We start from the raw sequence: 23,954 nt of genomic DNA, 5'->3' as shown, positions 1-23,954 counted from the left end.
TCAACGAAGGTACAATAATACTCAATATTTATGAAACTACAATTGGAAAAACTAATTCATATTTTTTTTGGGAATTAATATAATTAAAAAAAAAGGAGACAGCAGATTCTTGAAATAATTAAAACTCCTACACTTCATTCATGTTAGATAGATCAAAACGACAACAAGGGCAGCGATTCTTCTTCTTCAGCCATGTAATAATGCAGACTTCATGAAAAGCATGCGAGCAAGGCACGCAGGCCGCTTCCCCACCCACCACTAAATCTTCCAAACAAATCGGACACTCCTTCCCCGCCGCATCCACCACCGTCTTCCCCAGACTCCCCGCCACCTCTTCCGCTGTCATGGCCACCACCCCTTCGTCGTCACTATCATCGATATCCGCATCACCACTCCCGAAGTCGGGAACTTCTTCTACCACAGCCTCAATCGCAACTTGCATTCTCAAAACCTTTCCGTCTCTATCCCTAGCGTCCGCCGCCAAACGAGAAGCGGCGGCGGCTATATCTTCCACCATCGACGGTTGAACCGGGATGCACATGGAGTTAAGCATGTCTAAGACGGCATCGTTTCCGTCGTTAATCAAGTCATCGAGAGGAAACTCGTGGATCACTTGAGAAATAATCCTCCCGGATTCGACAAATGGTTCGTCTCCGGCGCCGGGATTCCTCTCGACGATGATAAACGTCGCCTGAACCTCGATGTCGAACACAGAAGAAGAACGGGGCGAATGTTTGTTTAGTGGGGCTTCCATGTCGATTTTGGACTTGTTAGATAAGGTGATAAAGAATCAAATCCTCAGCCACTATTTATCATAGAGGAAAATGATAAACTAAAAAAAGATGCGGGGAAGAACACGTAATGAACACTGAGAATCTGGATATTTTATGAGTTTACTACAAGGAACGAGTGGGCCCAGAATCGGCCATTGTTTTTTATGGTTCTTTACGCGGTTTGCTGTCGGCCATTTGAAGACGCAACCCATTTATTTGGGCTAAACCGGTCTAAACCAATCTCACGCCTGCGCCTACTTATAATATTTTAGGATAAACTATGCGGATAGTATCTTTTGTTTAGGGTTTGTTCGATTTTGGTCATTAATTTTAAAATTAAGGGTACATAGTCCTTAACATTATCAATCCATACGGCTTAAGTCCCTTCTCCGTTAACCCTTAACGAATATGTGACATAGCTAAGGGACTAAAATCGAACAAGAGTGATATGTTGAGGGATTAAAACCAAACGAATCAATATCGTTATGGACTAAAATCGAACGAATCGATAATGTTAGAGACCATGTACCTTTAATTTTTAAATTGGTGACTAAAATATGGTTTATTTTCCTTTTGGTTGTTTTTATTTTACATGTATTGACAAAACCATATTTGTTAGGTATGATTCATATACTAGTTAGAGGACAAAGAGTTGAGTTATCAATATTTGTCTATTGGGGAAGTTTTGTTGTTGTTTGTGAGCTACGATTAAGTGGGTTGGGGGTGCTAGGGTTTCGCCCCCGCGGTAAGATGCGGTGTATTTTTGAAATTGTATCGAGATTACCTTATATATTGTAATTGTAACCTAATTTTGGATTATTTATGAATAATAAACAGAGCAGTCGCTCATCGCTCCCGATGACGTAGACACATTGTCAAACCTCGTTAAATCTTGTGATCTTTATTTGTTTTACTCTTGTTGATTTCCTGAGTTAATTAGCCCGTTTTCACAACAATATTTAAATAAGCAGTTGTTAATGTAGGATAGCATATTTGGTAGAGCACACGGTTCTTAACCTTGGGGTCGTGGGATTAAGTCCCACGGAGGGCATTTTATAATTCGGAGGTCTCTTACGGAAATTGCTCTCAACCTGGTGTTAGGGGCAGCCTAGTATCGTACCTCCCCTTACCCCCATTACATATGAGAATAAGGGTAAGCTAATTTTTGTCTTTTGATGAAGTTGAAGTTAAAACTAATTAGAGTAAATGGAAACAAGACTGGATATAACAACGATGATCATGTTGCATTTTAGGGTGTTTGAAGTTGTGAGAGAAAGGGATATAGAATATGTAGTTAGAACTTAGAAGGATTATTTGACTGAAACAATCAAACCCCGTTGTTGTAAAAGAAAAAATTAGATTGAAGAAATTAAGAGAAGGTTTTGAGATCAGTAAGGCTTGGTCACCATTATATTATAATTCACAACTGAGGCCTGGACCAAACTCACTCCTGCATGGTTCACAACCGCCAGTTGCTGCAGTGCCTAGCCACCATTATGGGAAGTCTCGTGGACCTGCAGTTGGTTCAGGGTGGTAACCTGCAAATGGAACAAATGGGGATACAATCACTAAAATCGTGGCGGTCAAAGTGGCGGGCGAGGTTATAACAGTGGGCCGTATCCACCACAAGGACGGAGGGCACCCTATGGCTCAAGCGGTATGTCTGGTGCTGGTCCGAGGGGAAGTGAGGATAGTGACCAACCCCAATGCTTTCATAGTTGATGTGGATTTAAAAAAAAATTAAGGGTAAGGATGTTAATGAGAATGTGCTGTGGGACTTTTTTAAGGTTAAGAGTGTTGATGAGAATAGGTTGTGAGGAAAGAAGAAGAAGAAAGACAAGTGGGGTTTTATGGATTTTTTTTATTTTTTTAATTATTAATTCAGAATTTTGTTAATGAGTTGATGGGAGTTAACGGACAAGAGATTTAATCGAACGGACCGATAATGTAAGGGATTAAATATACTTAATTAAAAAATTAGTGAAAAATTAGTCAGACTGAAAACAAAGGAGACTATTGGTGTAGTTCCCTATAATTTTTTTTTTCAATTATTTGTTTTCATTATAATAGAAATATTTTCTACACCATTCTTTATTGATTTTAAATGAAGTTTATAAAACATAAACTTTAAAATCTTCTTCCATCGCTACCTTATTAATTATAGAAGAGTATGTTGGACACATGAATTTTAGGAGCTTTCTGCAGGTCAAGCATAGATAGATTGAACAATATTTAGAATTACTTATTCATTATAATTAATTCTAAACGAAGTTGGAACAAAAGCTTTGATTGTCCTAAAATCGTGTTGTTGAGTTTTTGTAATTTTTTTAGTACAACTATCAATATCCGATTGATCGATTGACTAATCCGGTTTGATTAATTACAAATGAGAGGACACCCTCTAAATTCAGTTTGTTTCATTCACAAACATTAGAATTCGAACTCCTATTTCACTTGAACTTGAACTGCCTATTTCAAAGAAATGTCTTGGGCGTAATCTATTTGGTTTGTTGAATATTAATTTTCTTTCTTCATATCCTTGGGGTTCAGTTGGGCTACTAGGTTCCACAAGGTTCAGGCCAATGATGAACCTGTAATTGTTTACCATGAGCCCCCTATGGAGGAAGGACCAGGACCAGGATCAGGTGGTCCTGGAAATCTCACGGTCCCAGAATGGCAACGCTACCAGTGACCTCAAATGAGCTGTAGTGTGGTCCGGGATGTCTCCCAGAATGTGTTTCCGGATGGTAAGATACTTACCTCGAGGACACTGTATTCGTAAGCTATCTGAGTGACAGTAAGGGCCGTCTTAACACTAAAACGGAACATGATTGCGGTCGTCCTGCAGTTGGAGCTTCCAATTCGGTGAAAGAAGCTGTGAACATAGCTCGTGCGCTGAGCCCATTGTTATATACAGATCACAGTGAGCCATGAATTGAACTGTTCTGAGTTCTATCTGAGATGAACTAATAATGTTTGGGAGGTCTCATAAGAACAAGAAAGTTAAAGATCCCTTCTTTTGGAACCTTTTCTTATTAACAACTTGTATATTTACGTTCCCTAAATGAATAAAGAAAGAACATAAGACACAATACGCATAAATGGGATTATCAAGTAGCCTACCTTTCTCTGTTTTCGACTTTTCGTATTGAATCATGAATCGATTGTGCAACCCTTCTCACTCCAACATGGAATCAGAGAACTCTGGACCAGAACTGCGCTGCCATGTCGAATCACACCGACACTCCTTTCACAAACATGAAATATAATCATGTGTATTGCAGCATCTGATCAGTCGAATACAGAGATAAATCAGTGACATGTACCTCAATTTTATGTCTGGATTACACACTACCAGTTGGACCTCTAGAACGGCCCCAAAAGAGGCTTTGTGAAGGGATGATCCCATTCCAGTAATTCCCACCACTCCTTTGGCTTTAGATAAATACTGAGAGAGAGAGGTCCAGATGGTTGGAGATTATCAAGTTGGGGAAGACTCAGAGGCATCCTTTTTAACTTCAGACAATCTTCTACCCTGATTTCTTCGAGAGTTTGACACACCAGTACTCCACCGACACCGCAATTGCTCTTCAATTCAGGTAGATCTATCAATTCCAGTTGCCTTAACTTTGGTAGACGAAATTTCACAATGACCATTCCGCTTTCCGGCGATTCACGTTCTGATGCTATTATTTCCTCTAGTCCATCACGGTTCCTAACTCTAAGCTGTTGTAAATGTAGCGGCACATAGTTTGGAGCGAACAACTTCTTCACATTTCTACAATCAGATATTTGAGAGAGGAAAAGTTGCCAAGTGAGACTTGGATAAACCTGGAGAAAAGGTGTTCGTCACTACAATCAAGAGAGCACTTCTTGATATACAGTTCCTTAATGTCGCGTGGAAGCAGAATCTGATTGGAATAGATATTGCAACCACACAATTCAATGTATTTCCTGGAATTAAATGTCACCACCCGTCCTCTTTCACCTACACGAATCTGGTATTCACAAGGCTCTTCTCGATCATGTAAAGCTTGGACATACATATTAAGTCGTGCACGTCATAAAACCGACCTTCAAGGAATTCCAGCTTGTTCAATCCATGAACCTCTTCTCCTCTTATCAACGTTTCACCAATGATCAGCTCTTGAAGGCAAGAAAGTCTCGACAGAATTCCATTGGGGATCACAATCAGGTTCCAGCTTCAACTTAGATTTAGGTACTTGACATATTTTTCATCCCATGAGGGACAGACTTGATATATGTTCCTTCAAAACCAACTTCTTTATAACTTGAAGATTCGACAATGATGGCACCTTCGTTAGATTTAGACAGTGAGAAAGTGATAATCTAGCAAGAAACTTCAAATTTGATATCGAATCGGGCAGACTCATGATAGGATTTTTAGAAAGATCAAGAATCTTGTCTATGCATATGATTGAAGAATCCATCTGGAATACTCATTATACCACAATCTGACAACAACGTCGTTAGCATTGGACATTTTGGTGGTGGCATTTCCAATGGACACACAATTTCTAACTCCCAATTCCCCATCAATGAAACCTTCTCCAGATCCTTGCTCCACTCTTGTACACCTGGTGGATTTGTTAATCTCATGCCAGATTTTACTAAGAATCGAGGTTTCGCACTTGTGATGTGTAATGCCATCTCCCTTACAAGATCATGCATCTTTACACGTCTTCCATATTTGGTTAGAGTAGAAACTTCTAACAAATAATTATTCAAGAGTCTGTTCATTATTGTGCAACCCCTGTCAAACTCTACCTGCCTACTATCCATTTCTTCTAGGAGTTCTTCTGCAATCCAAAATCGAATAAGAACTCTCTCTGATGCTGAAATCTTCAGGATATAATGCACAACTGAGGAAACATTGTTGAGCTTTTGGATCCTTTAAACGATCATAACTAAACTGCAACTGATGGAACACCTCATCTTCCAACCCAACACTTAACTCGTTTAGTGCATTCCTCCATTCAGAAAGGCCATCAATGCCTCTCATACAAGCAGCTACAGTGACTATTGCTAAGGGCAGACCCGATCAACGCTTAGCAATTGATTTTGCAACTGGTTCTAATCCTGGAATATTTTGAATATCCACACCTACTTTATCCAAGAATAAGTTCCATGCATGTCTTTTCTCAAGAGGGTTTACTTTAATCACTCTACAGCCCATATGTCAACACACATCGAATGATCGCGTTGTCAACACTAATTTACTACTGGTACACAGCTCAGGAATTCCTATAATCTCAGAGGAAATCTTCTCCCATAGGTCATCCAAGATCATCACAAACCTACTCCTTCGAGAAAAAGTTTCGAACAACATCCCTGCCTTTGTTATTTCATCTTCATCACCGGAAAAATTTAATCCGAGTTTACTTGCAATGTCTTTATGTAGCTTAGCAATGCTAATCTGCTTGGATACAGTGAGTGACCCAAATCACAATATCGAACTTCTTGACGCCGAACAGAATAATGATTATCCTGCAGGCGCTCCAACAAATGATTCACAAGAGAAAATTCGCCCCAAAAAAACCAAAGAAAAAAAGTCTCTAGGGTTTAATAAAATATTATAAAATCAAAACCATCCAAAATCAGTCCACAAGCCGGACTGTTATAGCCAAAAAATCATCTTTATTCGAATTTTGCCAAAAATAGAAAAATCCCGAAAATCACTCTAAATTGAAATTCGAAATAAAATAAGCAATCTCCAAAAAATCTGGCCTAAATCGGATTTAAATTGACTTCCTAATTGACAATCGAAATATTACCATAAATAGTAAAAAATATCTAAATCTAGTGATTCGGAGGGAAAAACGGCAGAATTTGAGGTTGAAAAAAAGGCCACATGGAGCGTAATGTGAAGAGCGTGCGCGTCGAAAAGAGCTTTCTGGATTGGGGTCTTATGCGCGATTCTGACACCTGTAGCCAAAGTTATGGCCAAAAGATTGAAACATACTCAAAACGACCCCAATGAGGAACATGCCACAATCAATTCCCATCTTTGCGCTGATCTGCCAATTCATGGTATCTCAGCGCCATCAAGGTGCAATCTGACAGCTCAGCATCATCTGTCTCGGATCCCCCTGCATCAGTCACCCCGGGTTTGAAAGAACTCGTCCTCGAGTTCATAGTAGTGTCATCAGAATCCACAAAACAATGGCTCAGGTGCTTCACATTAAAGACATCAGAAGTCTTCAAGTGGCTAGGAAGGCGCAACCTGTAAGCATTATCATTGATCTTCTGCACGACCTCACAAGGTCCAATCTTCTGATCCATAAGCTTATTATACTCGCCAACAGGAAAACGATCACGAGTTAATACAGCCCAAACAAAATCACCAACATCAAAAAGTACCTGAAAACGATGATTGTCGACCCGAGTCTTGTACTTGGTATTGCTCTCATGAATGGTCTGTTTCACCTGCTCATGGATACCCCAAATATACTTTGCCATCTCATCTGCTTTAGGACTGAAATGACCTATACGTGGAATAGGGGCTAAGTCCAGCACCCCGGATGGGTTCTGACCAAAGACAATCTCAAATGGGCTTAAACCTGTGGTTCTGTTTTTTGATCTGTTGTAGGAAAATTCTGCCTGAGGCAATGCCAAATCCCACTACTTCGGCTTCGTTCCTACCAAACACCTCAAAAGGTTTCCCAAACACCTCAAAAGGTTTCCCCCACAGGCTCTTCCAGAAATGACTGATGAACTTAGTATCACGATCTGAAGTGATGGATCGAGGAATACCATGTAAACGTATAATCTCCTTGAAATAGAGATGGGCAATCCGGTCAGCATCCATAGTCTTTCTGCAAGCTATAAAATGAGCCGTCTTGAAAACCTATCAACCACAACAAAGATAGAATCCGAGGCCCTTTGGGTGCGGGGTAAACCTAGTACAAAATCCATGCTGACATATAACCAAGGAGCTTTAGGAACAGGTAAGGGAGTGTACAAGCCCGCATTGGTGAGAACTCCCTTAGACTGCTGGCACACATAACAACGGTCCACATAATGGGCCACATCACTAGTCAACTTGGGCCAATAAAAGTCAGAAGAGATAAGGGCCAAGGTCTTATCTCGGCCAAAGTGTCCCTCATTATGGAGTTCACTTATAATTTGCTGCCTCAATGAACAATCTGGAATGCATAACTGTAATCCACGAAACAGATACCCATTATGCAAAACAAAATCATGACGGTGACCCTCAGTTACCTCCTAAAATATCCTTCCAAAGGAAGGATCAGCTGCATACATATCTGTGAACGTCTCAAAGCCTGCAACTTTAGTATTCATGGTGGTGAGAAGTAAGGTACGACGGCTCAGGGCATCTGCGACGCGGTTCAAAGTCTCTGCTTGGTGCCTCAGCGTAAAAGTGAATTCTTGCAAGTATGCCACCCACTTGGCATGACGTCTACTCAGCTTGTGTTGGCCATTGATGTACTTCAAGGCCTCATGATCGGTAAACAGAATAAACTCCTTCTGTACTAGATAGTGACGCCAATGCTTCAGGGACTGAACTATGGCATAGAACTCCAGATCATAAATGGAATAATTTTTCTTTGATCCCGATAGTTTTTCACTGAAAAAAGCAACCGGACGACCTGCCTGACTCAGAACACCACCAATGCCAATGCCAGATGCATCACAATTTACCTCGAACACTTTGTCAAAATCTGAAAGTGCCAAAACTGGAGCCTCGGTCATCTTCTGCTTGACCAGTTGAAAACTGGCCTCTGCCTCTTCAGACCACTGGAAATCATGCCCCTTGAGGCACTCTGTGATAGGGGAGATCAGAGTACTGAAATTTCTAATGAATCGACGGTAAAAAGACGCCAAGCCATGGAAACTTCGGATGTCATGTAAGGTTCTTGGTCCGGGCCACTCCAAGACTGCATCTACCTTTGACTGATCTGCATGAACACCATCAGTAGACACAACAAAACCAAGAAAAGTCACAGAAGTAGTGAAGAAAGAACACTTCTTTTGATTGACAAACAAGCACTCCGTTTTCAGCATCTCAAAAACAGCACGGAGGTGATCGAAGTTTGAAGTCCATGTCGGACTATAAACGAGGATATCATCGAAGTAAACTACAACAAATTTCCCCATAAAAGGCCGCAAGACCTGATGCATAAATCTCATGAACGTACTAGGCGCATTGGATAGCCCGAAAGGCATGACCATCCACTCATACAACCCTTGTGGCGTTTTAAACGCCGTCTTCCACTCATCTCCAGGTCTTATTCTGATTTGGTGGTAACCGCTCTTAAGGTCAATTTTTGAGAAGACCTTAGAACCAGATAGATGATCCAACATATCATCTTGACGGGGAATTGAAAACCGGTACTTCACTGTAATTCTGTTGATCGCTCGACTGTCAACACACATACGCCAAGAACCATCTTTCTTTGGCACTAGCAGAGCAGGGACTGCACATGGGCTCATACTCTCTCGGATATAGCCCCTCTCCAACAACTCTTCCACTTGTCGCTGCAAATCTTCAGCCTCCTTGGGACTGAGGCGATATGTTGGTAGATTTGGCAAACTTGACCCAGGAACAAGGTCAATTTGATGCTGAATATCCCTCATAGGTGGTAGCCCAGGAGGAAGATCCTCTAGCATCAAGTTAGAGAATTCTGCTAGCAGCCGCTGCACCTCTACTGGTAAATCTGCATCCACGTCTACTGCATTGTTCTCGCAAGGTAGTAAGGCATAGACCACGTCGCCATGCTCAATCTCATCTAAAAACCTGGACATAGAAAGCATAGTAGTATTATAGGTTACTAGGGTAGGAGTGAGTCCTTCCCGTCGGGGTGCCAACACAATCTTTTTTCCCATGATGCTAAGGGAATAGGTATTCTTCCGTCCATCATGAATGACACTGCGATCATACTGCCAGGGTCGACCCAACAATATATGACACGCATCCATAGACACAACATCACACCAGGCATTATCAAAATATTTTCTACCAATTGAAAAAGACACGAGGCATCGAATATCAACTGTTACCTCACTGCCTTTATTTAGCCATGGCAGCTTGTATGGCTTAGGATGACGGTTCGTCTTCAACTGCAATTTCTAGACAACCTCCTCGGACACTACATTCTCACAACTGCCGCTGTCAATGATCATTTTGCAGACTTTATCTGCAACTGTGCAGGTCGTGTGGAAAATATTGGTTCTCAACCAATCGTCCCCTGAATCGCCCTTGGAAGTAAGTAGACTCTTGCGAACGACCAGAGTCTCATGACCATCTCCATACAGCACATCATCAGTCTCAACATCGTCATACACGGGTTCGCCAATCTCCTCAGTCTCGTCTTCCGCGTTTTCCTCAATCAACAAATTTTTGCCCTTTTGACTAGCAGGCTTCCTGTAGTCAGTCGCCATATGCCCTTGTTCACCACAACGAAAACATCTAATAGTGTGGTTAGAATTACCCTGCGGTGGCTGTTGAGCAGGACGGGAATCCTGAGGATGAACTGGCCGACTGTTGCGATCGTTCCTGATCACTGGTCTCCTGTTTTGTTGTTTTTCAACAGCAAGTGCATGCTAGTAAGCTTCCAAAACACTCCACAGTGAATGAAGGCTGAGGACATCTTATAAGGGCTGGCGTAAACCCCCCAAATACCGCGCCACCATTTGCTCCTCCGTCTCAGATAAATCGTTTCGGGCGACCAATTGGTAAAACTCCTCCGTGTAATCATCGACTGATCGTGCGCCCTGCCTCAACGCATGAAGTAGCTGAAACAAGGTTTGCATGTAGCCGAAGGGAAGAAAGTGACCCTTCATCTTCTTCTTCATATTCTCCCAATCAGTGATTTTGGCCTTGCCCTGTCTTTCTCGTGAACGTTGCAATTGTTCCCACCACGCAGACGCTCTGCCCTTGAGTTTGATGGCGATCAGTTTCACTTTCACACGATCGGGGACTTCCTTATATTCAAAAATACGCTCCACTTCATTAATCCAATCCACGAATCCCTCGACATGTAACGTACCAGAAAACTCAGGGAGATCGACCCGAAAACCGAGGTCTCCATGACGCTCCTCCCGACCACGGTACTCCCGGAATAGAGCACGATTGTGATATGGGTTTTCGAAAGTGGAATTGGTATCGTGATCAGAGGCCTCACGATTCTCGAAGTCCTACGCCGCCAGGCGCTGGGTTAATTTTACGACTTGCCTCTACAAATCCGCAATCATCACATCCTGAATGCTGCGATCACGGCGTTGGGCTTCCTCATTCGGAACTTGCTCACGACGACCACGACCTCCAGCCATTGAAACTGGTGAAATTTCCCAAGAAGATGTTGAAGCTCTGATATCAACCGACGCCGAACAGAATAATGATTATCCTACAGGCGCTCCAACAAATGATTCACAAGAGAAAATTCGCCCCAAAAAAACCAGAGAAAAAAAAGTCTCTAGGGTTTAATAAAATATTATAAAATCAAAACCATCCAAAATCAGTCAACAAGCTGGACTGTTATAGCCAAAAAATCGTATTTATTCGAATTTTGCCAAAAATAGCAAAAATCCCGAAAATCACTCTAAATTGAAATTCGAAATAAAATAAGCAATCTACAAAAAATCTGGCCTAAATCGGATTTAAATTGACTTCCTAATTGACAATCGAAATATTACCATAAATAGTAAAAAATATCTAAATCTAGTGATTCGGAGGGGAAAATGGCAGAATTTGAGGTTGAAAAAAAGGCCATATGGAGCGTAATGTGGAGAGCGTGCACGTCGAAAAGAGCTTTCCGGATTGGGGTCTTATGCGCAATTCTGACACCTGTAGCCAAAGTTATGGCCAAAAGACTGAAACATACTCAAATCGACCCCAATGAGGAACATGTCACAATCAATTCCCGTCTTTGCGCTGATATGCCAATTCATGGTATCTCAGCGCCATCAAGGTGCAATCTGACAACTCAGCATCATCTGTCTCAGATCCCCCTGTATCACTTCCCCATCTCTTTTAAGAGTTGATTGTTTACAACCTTCAATATGCTTGTTTTCCCAACACCACCCATCCCCCAAACTCCTATCTTCCAAACCTCATCATCCATCAAGCATTGCCAAATCTCTTCAACACACGCCTTTGCTCTTCACCTGATAAAGTTGCTGTCGACAAAACTTGTCCAATCCGTTGAGGATTGTAAACAACCAAACCTTCATGGAATTTACCTTGTTGAATAAGTTCTTCAACTTCCCTTAAGTTCTTCAACTTCCCTTATCCTCTTTAACACATCATCCGTGTGAAATCCACACGGCTACTATGATATTCCAAGTGTTTGTCAGTCTTATTCAGAACATAATCCATAGCTATTGGCAATTAGCCCAGAATGCTGCATAAAATGCAATATGTTAGAAACTAAGAATGCATTTAACTAAGAATGCTGCACAACATGCAATATGATTTTCCGAGTGTATATCAATCTTATTCAGAACATAATTATCGTATCATGCAGGGATGGATCGAGGGAAGCAGCCCGAGATTGGACAAGTTTATTTTTTATTAAAAAATAAAAAATCACATGGCTGTTTTCTTCACGTGTCTGTCGCTGCTTCTTCTTCAGTTATCTGGTTCTTCTTCTTCTTCAAAAATATGGTCTCGATACAGCAAAAAATTCAACACCACAAATAAAACTCCAAATGATGCTATGGGCCAGCAGCAAGACCCCATTCTTCTCCTTCTTCTTCATACCTTATTCCTCCCTTTGGGACACGTGAATTTTTTTATTTTTAAATTACCATAAAATAAACCTCCTAAGCCTACCATGTTGGCTACAACCCATTGATGACAAGCTTGGGTGCCTAAACAAAAACAAATATTGGGACTTGATCTTCTACAACTGTTCCTCCGATTTAACTTGTGTTACCTTCTTCATGAGAATTATTGGGAATCCAAGTGAACTGAGGTGGAAAATTCCTTCCCAGACATGATACGTTAAACCCTTAAAGAGAAGTTGATGGTGACCTTCGAAACTTCTTCTGCTCCCTTTGTCCCTTCTTTCATCCATTGTTAACAGACATAAAATTACAGGGATATACCTTTCAGATTCGGTTTCAAAATCAACATGTAAATCAATAAAACCAGAATCATAGTCTCCACTGGTAAATTTACTCTCTTTAGGTGAAAAAGACGGAAGTGTTTGCACCATTAAAACTACCGTCACTACCACTGACAACTTTCTAGTCTGGTTGGACAATTAAGCCTAAAAAATCGCACGCAACCACTTGCTTCTCTTCTATCTTTCTTGAGAACCAACCTAACACTTCCGTCTCTCTATATGCATATATAAGCAGTATATGAGCCTGAACTTTGGTCTATGCAAGGAAGGACAGAAAAAACGCTGAAATGAAAATTTGTTGGAGACAGAGAGACCATTTCTTGTGGTGGTGGTGGAGGAGGAGGAGGAGGGACGGTGGAAAATCTTCATTTTAATCGCTTGTCGAAGCGTTCGACTCTATTCTTGCTGTTTATGAAGGCTTCTGCAATTTGAAACAGGTTTAATTTCATGTTCTCCTTTTTTACTCCTTCTGTACTTTTTATTCTTAACTTTTCTTGTTGTTTGCACCATTAAAACCACCGTCACCACCATTGGCAAAACACATATCAATGAACCTTGTCGACCCCAAGAATAATGAACACCTCCTTTAACCTTCACTCAACAATCTGCTCTTTCATGGCAAGTATGAGTGCAGTGAGATATTTGAAGAAGAAGAAGGAGGAGGAGGCTGAAGAAATTAAATGGGACAGATCGATAATGTATGAGATTAAGTGCACTTAATTAAAAAATTGGTGACCAGAATCAAACAGATAAAAAACAAAAGGGACTAATAGTAAAATTTTACCTAAATTTATTTCTTGATCGGTTGTTTAAATAAGGGTAAATTGTAAATTTCATCACTCAAATTTGATTTATTTTTATTTTGGTCATAAAAGGTTAATTTTTTAATTTAATCTTTGAACTTTTAGTTTGCTCCACTCGAACGTTAAATCATAAATGGAAGGGTGACATAATGTATGCTAATGTTGACTGCTTTTTTGTTAACATGACATCCACGTTTCTTCCACATCATTTATTATTTTTTTTTCTTTTTTTCTCTCTAACCAATCAAAATACCGATGAATTCGTCTCATTGTCCTCTACCACTCCATCATTTTAGATTTTTCTAAAATCACTTTAAAACTCGTGAAACTCAACCTCGAATCCAAAATTATAAAACCCTAAATCACTCTAATCTACAATATCCACCATCGGATCAACGTGAAATCCTAATATATAGTTTGCTTCCTCTTTATCCACCTCCCCATCATTGAGATTTGGAAGAAGATGTTCTATTGTCAAGAATCAAAGGAATTTGAAATTGGGGTTTTCACAAAAAAAAGTTCTGGGATTATTTTATAGTTTTTAAAAGATAAATAATGAGTCATAACGTTGTTAATTATTTAATGATAAAATGACTAAAATAGAAAAAAATCAAAAGTCTAATAATAAATTAAACTTTTGTAAATTTTAATAACCAAAATAATAGTAAAACGAAAGTTGAGTGATAAAAATTTACAATTTACCCTATAAATAAATTCAATTCACTACTACATTGGGGATACCTACTGTGAAAATATTAGAATATGTATCCACGTAATCCAATTACAGTGGTCAGAGAAAAAGAAATGTCAATTTTGATAAAGTTATTTAGTTTGTGAAAAAATCATCTCTTCTCATCCGGGCGGTGTGCCTGACGCGCGGGGAAACTTGGGCGCTTGATGGCGCTCGTGGGGCAGCTGAGCTTAAGACGAAACCCTAATTCACTTGTGGGCCCTATTCTGTACTCGGGCTTGTATTTGATATAATAATTTAATGTTTTGGTTGTTTTTTGCTTAATAATAATTAAAAAAAATGGTGATTGCAAAATGATTGCGTGATCGTTTGAAACATTTTCAAGTTGAAAAACACAGAAAATGTTTAAAATCATATCAAGTTGAATTTGAAATTTAAACTCTAAAATATTTATTCCTAAACTCAAACCAAAATATATTAGCACAAGCCCAAACCCAATCAACATATCCATTATTACAAAAACCCAAAATGAACTCATCATATATTTATATCCTAAATCTCAAGCCCATAAAAATGACCATCCAGCTCAGTTGGTAGAGCACAAGGTTATTAATCTCGAGGTCGTGGGATCGAGTCCTATGAAGGGCATTTCATAATTTAGAGGTCTCCTACGGAAGCTGCTCTCAACCTAATGTTGGGGACAGCCTACTATCTTACCTCCCCCTTACCCCATTACATATGGGAAAAATGGACAACCATTCTAAATCTCAAGCCCAAAAGTAAGAAAATGAAAGCAAACCAAAATTTAATTTAAAAATAATAAAATTTTGAAAAGAAATTAAAATTTTAATGATAATTTTTGTTATTCTGTATGAATAATATATTATATATTTTTTTATAACCATTGATATCTAATTTATCAAACGATTAATCTAGATCGGGTACTGTAGAAACGAAGGTGACTCTTCCAGTTCAATTTGCTTCATTTATAAACGTCAGGATTCAAACTTCTGACATTACTTAACGAATCCAATACCTTATCCTACTAAACCATCTAGCTGTTGGTGAATCATATACTATATAATGATGCAATGTACCTTGTGTATACTATAAGCTATCATAAACTACAATTATGTTATATTATAATAATATTATTTATGTACAACTATAAAATATAGCTATATAGTATAATTGTGTTATATTGTATGTACTTTTTTTTATGTAAAACAATACACTATGTGCCTATGTTATATTGTATGTATCATATACTGTGGTACAGTTACCAAAAAGTATATTATACTACTTATGATTAATGAAATGCATATCAATTTCACTATAAAAATATACGAACTAAATTACCTCAGTAGTTAAAGGGATGATTGTTATTTTTATAAGTTTTAAATTCGAGCACTACATACTATATGATATTTGAACGTTTATTGTTTAATGATTGGGGGTATTTAAAATAAATACTACACAATACACATTATTAATGGCAAGACGAGACCGATTAAACAAGTTTAATCCATTCGAGTTTATTCGATGAAATCAATTTGATTAAGTCAATTTTAATTTTAGACCAATTAGAGATATTGATTCAAACATGTTATCTTTATATTTTTCTAATATTTTTTAAATTTTTACACCCAAATTTATATATATTATCTAATTTCCAAACCTGTATAAATATTATACCTGTCATTCAAATCAAAATTCAAACTCAATATATAATCTTATCTCAACCTAAATCTATAAACATTAAGTAATTAAAATTGTAAAATTAATTCAAATTCAATTAGTAAATTAATATATGATTTTATATACAGTTACTTTTTCAAAAAAAATATATTTTATAATTTAAAGTAAAGAATATAGTATCGTTGAACCGATTTAAAAGCAAATGCAGTCTTAAATTCATATAAAATAAATATTACTTTATAATCCCCTAAATAAAAAAAAACATAACTAAACTAACAGGAGTTTACATTAACCCTAAAAATCTCTTGGATCAACAACCACATTCCCCAGTTCTCCCATCATCCCTATCTCATCTTCATCATTCATGGATCCATTGATCACTTTCTTCAAGTACCAAACGTCTTCGATCGTCGACATCGACGATTGATATGGTACATGTTCCACGAGAGGATCGGAGACCCCTAACTCGGTTATAATCACTTCACAATCCTTCACATTCTCGGCCAATCTCGACGTGAAGCTCCACGCAGATTTCATCACCTCCCCGAGCCTCTCCCCTTCACCGAGGAGTCCATAAAGGAACAAGAAACCAAACGGTTTCAATGGGTGATAAGCGTCACATGAGTTCCATATACTAAACATGGCCCAAGAGCTTGGACTTGTACTTACAATATCTTCAACACTGTTGTTCTTCTCTTTATCTTGTTTGAAATAAGATACCCATGTGCCAAGGCTGAGCTTTTCCTTGAGGATTGCTTCAATGTCTGTCAAATATATGTCTTTGTCTTTAAGCTTGTTGTTGTAAAAACTAATGGCTTGCTCTATGTTTAGCTTCTCTACTATTATGTCTTGAGAAATAACCCCTTGATGATCCATTGCGATACTGATGGGTTGTACAAATATCAGTAATGAACTCAAGTGTCTGTAATTGCATTTGGCAGTGAAGAGATTTGTGGAGGCTACATTGTCCTTTTCTGTTGCTAAGAATGTGTAGTGTGCTTCATTGTTTATCAACCATTCTTCCATTTCTCTCACTAGTTTTAATCCAATCCCCATCCTCCTACATTGGTTTAAAAATGTACTAATCATTTGCAAGAAAATTAGGGTTTTGAGTATACAGGAAAGATATTAGAAAAAGGGGAAAATCATACTATGATTGATATATGCCTAAGTTCTTGACTATCCATATGATTAAAATTGCCGTTATACTCTTCTCAAGTATTTCAAATATGTTCAAAAAGGTGAAGGAAAAGAAGAAAAAAGAAGCTTTTTTAAAAGTGTATTGTTTCCAAAAAGGGGTTTTGCCCTAGAAACAAGAGATTAAGATTTGTATTGTTTTGTATTTAAAATGGGGTTTTCCTTAGAGGATGTTATTTTACTTAAACGATTTAGGTTCGAGTAATTGCGTTTGTAAGATATGTGTTATTAATATGTTAAGAAAAATTCTAAACATATACCACCTTATAATCACTCGAACTAATAAAAAAAGGTTTTTGCCCTAGAAACAAGTAAATGAAAAGATGAACAGTGACTCCACAATGAAACAAGGAAAGATCATAAAGGAGGTGAGAGAGACAGAATGAATACCGATGTATGGGAGACACCCGAAGGCCTAAAATGCAACCCAACTTGAAAAATGTTGCTCCAAATTTAGTCCCCACATGCTTGATGCAGCCTCGGATCACTCCGACAAGCTCCCCATTTTCACGCAGCACAGCTACCTGTAGGCCATTTTTTCAAGCACATCAGCCGCCAACAGGCTACAAAGACCGTCAATAGTGATCTCAAATGGGGACAATGATAGATAAAGAAGGAACAAGATGTAGCTAAGCTAGGGTTACATGTTGTTGTTGAAGTTGACATCACTCACCAGCATGAGATGAAGTGGAAAGAACCTAATTCTACACAATGGGTCACCCACCATGTTTGTAAAAATGGAGGTCCCCTTATCATTAGACCCTAATATTTCACAATTTTTCTCAAGCTCCCCCACCATTTCAATATCTTTTTCATCATCAAATTCCCTAACCAGCACCTTATCCTCGATACTGTCAACCATCTTCTCTCCTTTTTGTGTCTCTAAAAAGGAACAAGCTTGGATTTCAGCCTGATCTTTCTTGTAATGGGCTAACTGCTACAAAAACCCTCACTTTCAATCTTTATTGAACGAGTGAAAGAAAGATACTATGTGGCAGTGTTTCAGAGAAAGAGAGAGAGAGAGAGAGAGTCGTTCGCTTATTTAACAAGGGCAACAAGGGGTAAACTAGCTACATGGCCTGCACCTCAAAATATAAACATATTGGCCATCAAGTGATTTGCTGAATCTTTGTAACGAGTCACATGTTCTTGGTACACACGTCAGTTCCCCGTTTGTTGTGTTCAAAATATCGAGGACAGCTCAATCGATAGCTATCGCCTATCTACATATACCAGTGCAGCTTATTAATTACTTTGATCACAATATATGATGTTGTTGATAGTGGAATAGGAGGGTGATGGTTTTATACGGTTCATTTGGTGTAAACTAGACGAAGAATTATGGTTGATGATTTGAAGAAATGAGAGAAAATGACGGTGGAAGATGATAAATAATGGGTGTTCGATTGAAATATCCTCCCCTTTAATGTAATTTGTGCTAGTATACATGTCCAATGGATAATAAGATTCTCAGTGTCAGTCTACGGATTGATAGCTATTAATAGGTCGATAGGTACATAGACCTGACTATAATATAGTAAATTTATTTGATGATGAAATTGACTATAATCATATTAGGAGATTGCAGTTAAATAACGGGAATAATATGTTTACCTCTAAGTGAGTCATGAAATTTTTTAAAGAAAATTTCAGTATTCCTCATACAAAAAAAATGGCAACAAAGATATAGTTTACGTAAAAGATAAAAATATATATACACCGTCCTCTCTCTCTCCCTCTCTATATATATATATATATCATACCCTACTGAAGTATGTATCATGGTTCATACTTCATACCCTACTGAAGCATATCCAAACATTAATCTGTTGAGTGCATTAAGTTTTGATAATATCAAAACTAGCCCCAATATTTATTAAAATTGTCACTTTGTCATATATTTTATTTTTAGAGTATTTTAGTCTTTAATGTTTTATTTTAAGGTAAAAGATCCTTAATATTTAACAGAATAATTATTTTGTCCCTTATTCTTTTTTGTTTATGGGACATTTAACCATCAAGGTTTCATTTTAGGTTTCATCTTTAAAGGGAGTTTTTTTACCTCCAAGTAAAACGTTGGAAGTCAAAATGTTTTAAAAGAACAATAGAGTCCAAAATGACTATTTTAATAAACGTTTGAATAAATTTAGCATTATGCCATATGTTTTTGGGTGCATAAGTAGAGGTCTGGTTTTCAGGACCAGCTACAAAACACACTTCAGGCTGACATAAAGAAGAATTGAAAACAGTTATTAACAATCTGCTACAAAAATGCTCCAAGTAGTATATCCAAATGTTATCCAAAACCTTTGTTTTGAAAGTGAGCAGGGACGGGGCAATATAGGGTGTAGAGGGGCTAGCCACTCTCAAAATTTTAGGTTTAATAGCATTTTAGGTTCTTATTAGTTTAAATTTAAGTAAAATTTGACTTTTGTCTCCTAAATTTTTAGATTAAATACGTAATAAATCATTATTATTTTGAAATTGAGTATGAGTACATGATTATTTATTAGTTAAGTTTTTGGGTAAACTATACATTTAGTACTTAAATTAAATTATCAGTTTTGATCCGTTTTAATACCTAAACTTTAATTTTTTTTTCAAAATCATATCTAATGTTTAGTTTTTATTTCATTTTAATATCACGTCGTTAAAAACTTAACGTGTTTAGTACCTAAACTATCGGTTTTGGTATGTTTAGTGCTTAAACTTTCAATTTTTTTTCCAAAACTTAAAGTTAAATTTTGAACAAAAGTACTAAAATGAAACAAAAATTAAACTTCAGGTATGATTTTTAAAGAAATTTGATAGTTTAAATACTAAAATATATTAAAACTGATAATTTAGATATTAAACGCGTAATTTATCCTAGCTTTTTCATGATCAAATCTTACGTTAGGCTTTAGCTTTTAGAATTAAGTTGAGAAAAGCCTTGCCCTTGGTAGATTTTATGTGACGTGGTTTGTAACTTTATACTTGTAAAAGTTACAAGTTTACTGGGATGACATTTTATTATTTTGAAATTGTAAAAAGATAGATTAAAGGGGTTAGACGCCACGGTTAAAAATTATCTTGATACTATTTTCGATCATGTTCATTAGGTTAAAATTATTTAATTTTTTATTTAAAAAAAGTTATTTTTAATAATAATATATGAAACCTAGCCGCTCTCTCATTTTCTCTCTCTTAGGATTTATATTGTTTTCTATATCATATTAACCTTTTTTCTTTGATTTTGTTTAGTGAGTGGTGGATCAGTTTAATGTTGGTTGTCGATCATCGAGTTTTTTTTTTAATTTTTTTAATAAGAATAATTATATCTTTATAACATTTTTTCTCTGTCTTTGTGATATATTTTTTTTCTTTCTTGATTGTTCGGCCGTTCTTTTTATTTTTTATTTTCTCAATGTTGGTTTTGACGATACACGAATGATCAAGATGACGCTTATTTATAATCTTGTTGATATTTCCTACTATGGACTCTCCGATTGAATTTGGGTAGACGGTTTTGTGTTCATGGATAGTTCTCATGATGTTCGGCTCTAATTTATGGTTCTCGAGATTTTTCAATAGTTTAATCATTATTTGTGGTTCCTTTGTCGATACAGTCAGATTTGTTCATATCTATTTTTTGTTTGAAAATTTTGATTGGATTTTTAACATTTTCCATGTATGGTCTTAATATGATATAAAATGACTAGTTTAAATGTTTAAAAATTATTCAAATTACGTATTTAATTTATGATGATAGTTATAATTTTGGATATTTTCACAAGACTAACTAATTCTAGTCAAATAATACTAACATGCATGATAATTGAGATTCTCAATACTCGAAATTCAAATATTAAAAACAACTGTCATTCTATTTTTTTTACTTCAATGGACTGTAACTTTTCAGAAAAAGGTTAAAATTAAAGGTAAAATGGATGAGATTTGAAGAAATGGAAGTGACAAAAAATTTTCTCGAGCTTGTTTTAAGTTTTAATTTTTTTATTTTAAATTCGAATCGATTTTAAGTTCACAAATTTTAAAGTTGAGTTAAACTTAACTTTCAAAATTTTGAATTTGCTGCCGTTATATTAGCTAATAACAAATCCTCTGCTTCCCTCAGGGGATTTGGTAGAAATACAGAATCCTTCTGTCGATTCCACATCTGTTTAGCAATGAGATCTGCAACGTCATTGGCCTCTCTTGGTATGTGTTTCAGATCAACCAACCAATTCATCCTTGACAGCTTCTCAATGTCCACCCCTAATTTTATTCCGCTTAAATTCTGCTCCTAAACATTTTTTTTAATACAACTTTAGCCCCTGATAGTTTAAACCTTATGCATATAAGCTTTTGTCCCGGAGGTTTGGGCTTCGGTTCATGTGGCATTTTGTTACTTCTTTTCCTATGTATAAATATCTATAAGGATTAAAAATGAATAAAACATCAATGTCTAAACTAAAATTTTACTGTATTCCAACTACATTGAAGGCTTTTCCTTGAAGTGGAAATGATTGGTTTGTTTTGCAGAAAAATATGTATCAGAGATTGAAGGTCCGATAAGAGATTGTCGGGTACAGCAATTGGAGTAAGTGAAATGTTGGTATTCGGGTTGTTGTTTATGCAGCTAATATATTCCCTGCTATTGAACCCGAATTCTATATGAGAATCTCATGTGATCATAAACCTTGACCTGCAGCCAGTCTACCTAGCTACCTAGCTGCTATATATGTTATGCACCCATCACCAATGATAAATCACATCCAAAAGCTGTTCTTTGAAAGCAGTCATGGAGTTCATCATTGCTCTTTCTTTTGTCCTTTAACCTACACTACAAAACTCCCAACATTTGACTGCATCTTTTCATTGTATAATGTAAGATATGGGGAAATGTTACGTGTGGCATTTTAATATACAGGTAAAATAAGGTGTTATCGGTTTTGTTATTATTTTAAATAATAAAATTAATAAAAAATGATCGAAAATATTATTATTTTTACCGGTTCTAATTACCGATATAGGTACACGGTAGAAAAAATCCGGTCAAAAAAATAATATTTTAGGTAGCGCTTTACCGAAAATATTATTTTTTTGACCGACTTTTTCTACTGCTATTACCTATATCGGTAATTGTCGGTATTTTTTATCGATTTTATTATTTAAAATAATATCAAAATCGATAACACTTTTTTTTTAACTGTATATTATACTGTCATACCGTAGAACTTTCCGTAAGATATGATCATAGTTAGGATTCAATATTGGGAGGGACAATGATACCAGTTTGGCGTTGCTTTTGAAAATTGTTGTGGAAAAGTGTTGCAAGAAACTTATTCTAAAAGTGATTTTGAGAGGTTGAGTTTAAAATTTTAGTGTTTAATATTACGGTCAAAAAGTACTTTTGAGAAGATAAAATGATCTTTCGAGACATGATATTATAAATTAAAAATAAAATAAATTAAATAATATTAATAAACACAACAACTTTTTAATATTACAATAAAATAACTAATGTTAGCCTAAATATTTTTTAATGAAACCAAAAATTAATTTTAAATTAATAATTTTTAAAAATTAATTAAATTAAAAATTTGTCTATAGACAACCAACGAAAAAAAAGAATGAAAAGGCAAAAGCATGCTGAAGCAAAATTAATATTATAACAAACATGATAAAATTATCTTTTTATTCTAACGAGTTTTCTCATCGCAATTGCTGAAATATTCGTCTTTTCTAGTTAAATTAAAAAATCCAGTTCTAAACGCATTTTGATAACAAAAAATATATTGTTTGACATTGTTTCTAGTACCAATAAGTGATTTTGGATAGGGATGTCAACGGATCTGGTTAGGGTCGAGTTTTTGGTCAACTTGATCCAACCTGAAAATAAATATCTTCCACCTGAACTCGATTCAATATGAAAATTTTATATCCTACATCCAATCCGACCCGACCCGAGCTAATATAAATTAAGGATTTAATTAAAAGCATAATATTTTTTTTAAGAAAATTACATTATTATCCTCAGATTGGTCGAAAATTTTTCACCCTCCACCTGAACTTAATCTAACTCAACCCGAACCTGAACTTTTCAAAAAAAAAAATCAACCTTATCGTGTTAGACCGGGTCAGAACATGTCGAATTCGGGTTAAATTGTCATCCCTAATTTTAGTTCTTTCAAAAAAAATTGAAGCTTCTTTTTATTGAGTTCTTTTCAAGTTCTTTGTAAGAGAGATCTTCACATTCCGATTTATCTCTTCATTGCAATTAGGATAGTCATCCATCTATTTCCATCATATTTATCTTCATTATCAATATCATCCACTATCAATATCATCCACGCCACCATCTCCATGATTTGACCATAAACCTAATTTGGCTAAGTCATTCAATCTTTATCAATTATTTATTTTATGTTCATCTTCTTTGTCTTTATTTATTTTTATTTCTTAGTCTTTATTGTCTTAATCTTTATTCTTGATTTTCCAACAACTCTAATTCTTACATTATCCTTTTTCACAACTCCATCATCTTCTTCTTCCATTCAAACCCTTCCGTTTTCTTCATCGAATTTAGAACTTTCTAAGTTTGATTCCTCAACAAGAGTAACAATTATTTATCCGTTTCCGCATCTCTAACAATATCTAAAATCTAGTGGCTTAGATTGAAGATGGAGTTTCCAACAAAAAT

The 23,954-nt window shown here is 36.6% G+C and overlaps 2 protein-coding genes across 2 annotated transcripts; both read right to left on the bottom strand.

Annotated features, from left to right (window-relative positions):
• Nucleotides 1-14,074, bottom strand: LOC120219117 (E3 ubiquitin-protein ligase SIRP1-like). Its single transcript, XM_039215974.1, has 3 exons — nucleotides 14,063-14,074; nucleotides 13,528-13,550; nucleotides 1-722 (listed from the first exon to the last, which is right to left on the bottom strand). Exons 1-3 carry the CDS (start codon nucleotides 14,072-14,074, stop codon nucleotides 128-130), a joined length of 630 nt encoding a protein of 209 aa, XP_039071905.1. The 3' UTR covers nucleotides 1-127.
• A 2,295-nt stretch (nucleotides 14,075-16,369) lies between these two features.
• On the bottom strand, nucleotides 16,370-18,134 carry LOC120113421 (probable N-acetyltransferase HLS1). Its single transcript, XM_039134602.1, has 3 exons — nucleotides 17,946-18,134; nucleotides 17,663-17,796; nucleotides 16,370-17,135 (listed from the first exon to the last, which is right to left on the bottom strand). Exons 1-3 carry the CDS (start codon nucleotides 18,132-18,134, stop codon nucleotides 16,370-16,372), a joined length of 1,089 nt encoding a protein of 362 aa, XP_038990533.1.
• Nucleotides 18,135-23,954: the final 5,820 nt, after the last annotated feature.

The sequence above is a fragment of the Hibiscus syriacus genome, unplaced genomic scaffold (genome assembly GCF_006381635.1).
Source record: "Hibiscus syriacus cultivar Baekdansim isolate YM2019G1 unplaced genomic scaffold, ASM638163v2 tig00000778_pilon, whole genome shotgun sequence".
Lineage (NCBI taxonomy): Eukaryota > Viridiplantae > Streptophyta > Magnoliopsida > Malvales > Malvaceae > Hibiscus > Hibiscus syriacus.
The sequence above is the reverse complement of the archived record's forward strand: the minus strand, read 5'-3'. Positions and strand labels throughout refer to the sequence as shown.

Coding starts and splice junctions, on each gene's coding strand:
- LOC120113421 (XM_039134602.1), bottom strand. CDS start 18,134: ATGGTTGACAGTATCGAGGATAAGGTGCTGGTTAGGGAATTTGATGAT. Junction 17,797..17,945: donor TTCCACTTCATCTCATGCTG/GTGAGTGATGTC, acceptor AATGGCCTACAG/GTAGCTGTGCTGCGTGAAAA. Junction 17,136..17,662: donor CGGGTGTCTCCCATACATCG/GTATTCATTCTG, acceptor AAACCAATGTAG/GAGGATGGGGATTGGATTAA.
- LOC120219117 (XM_039215974.1), bottom strand. Junction 723..13,527: donor CCTCCTCCTTCTTCTTCTTC/AAATATCTCACT, acceptor ACATTCGCCCCG/TTCTTCTTCTGTGTTCGACA.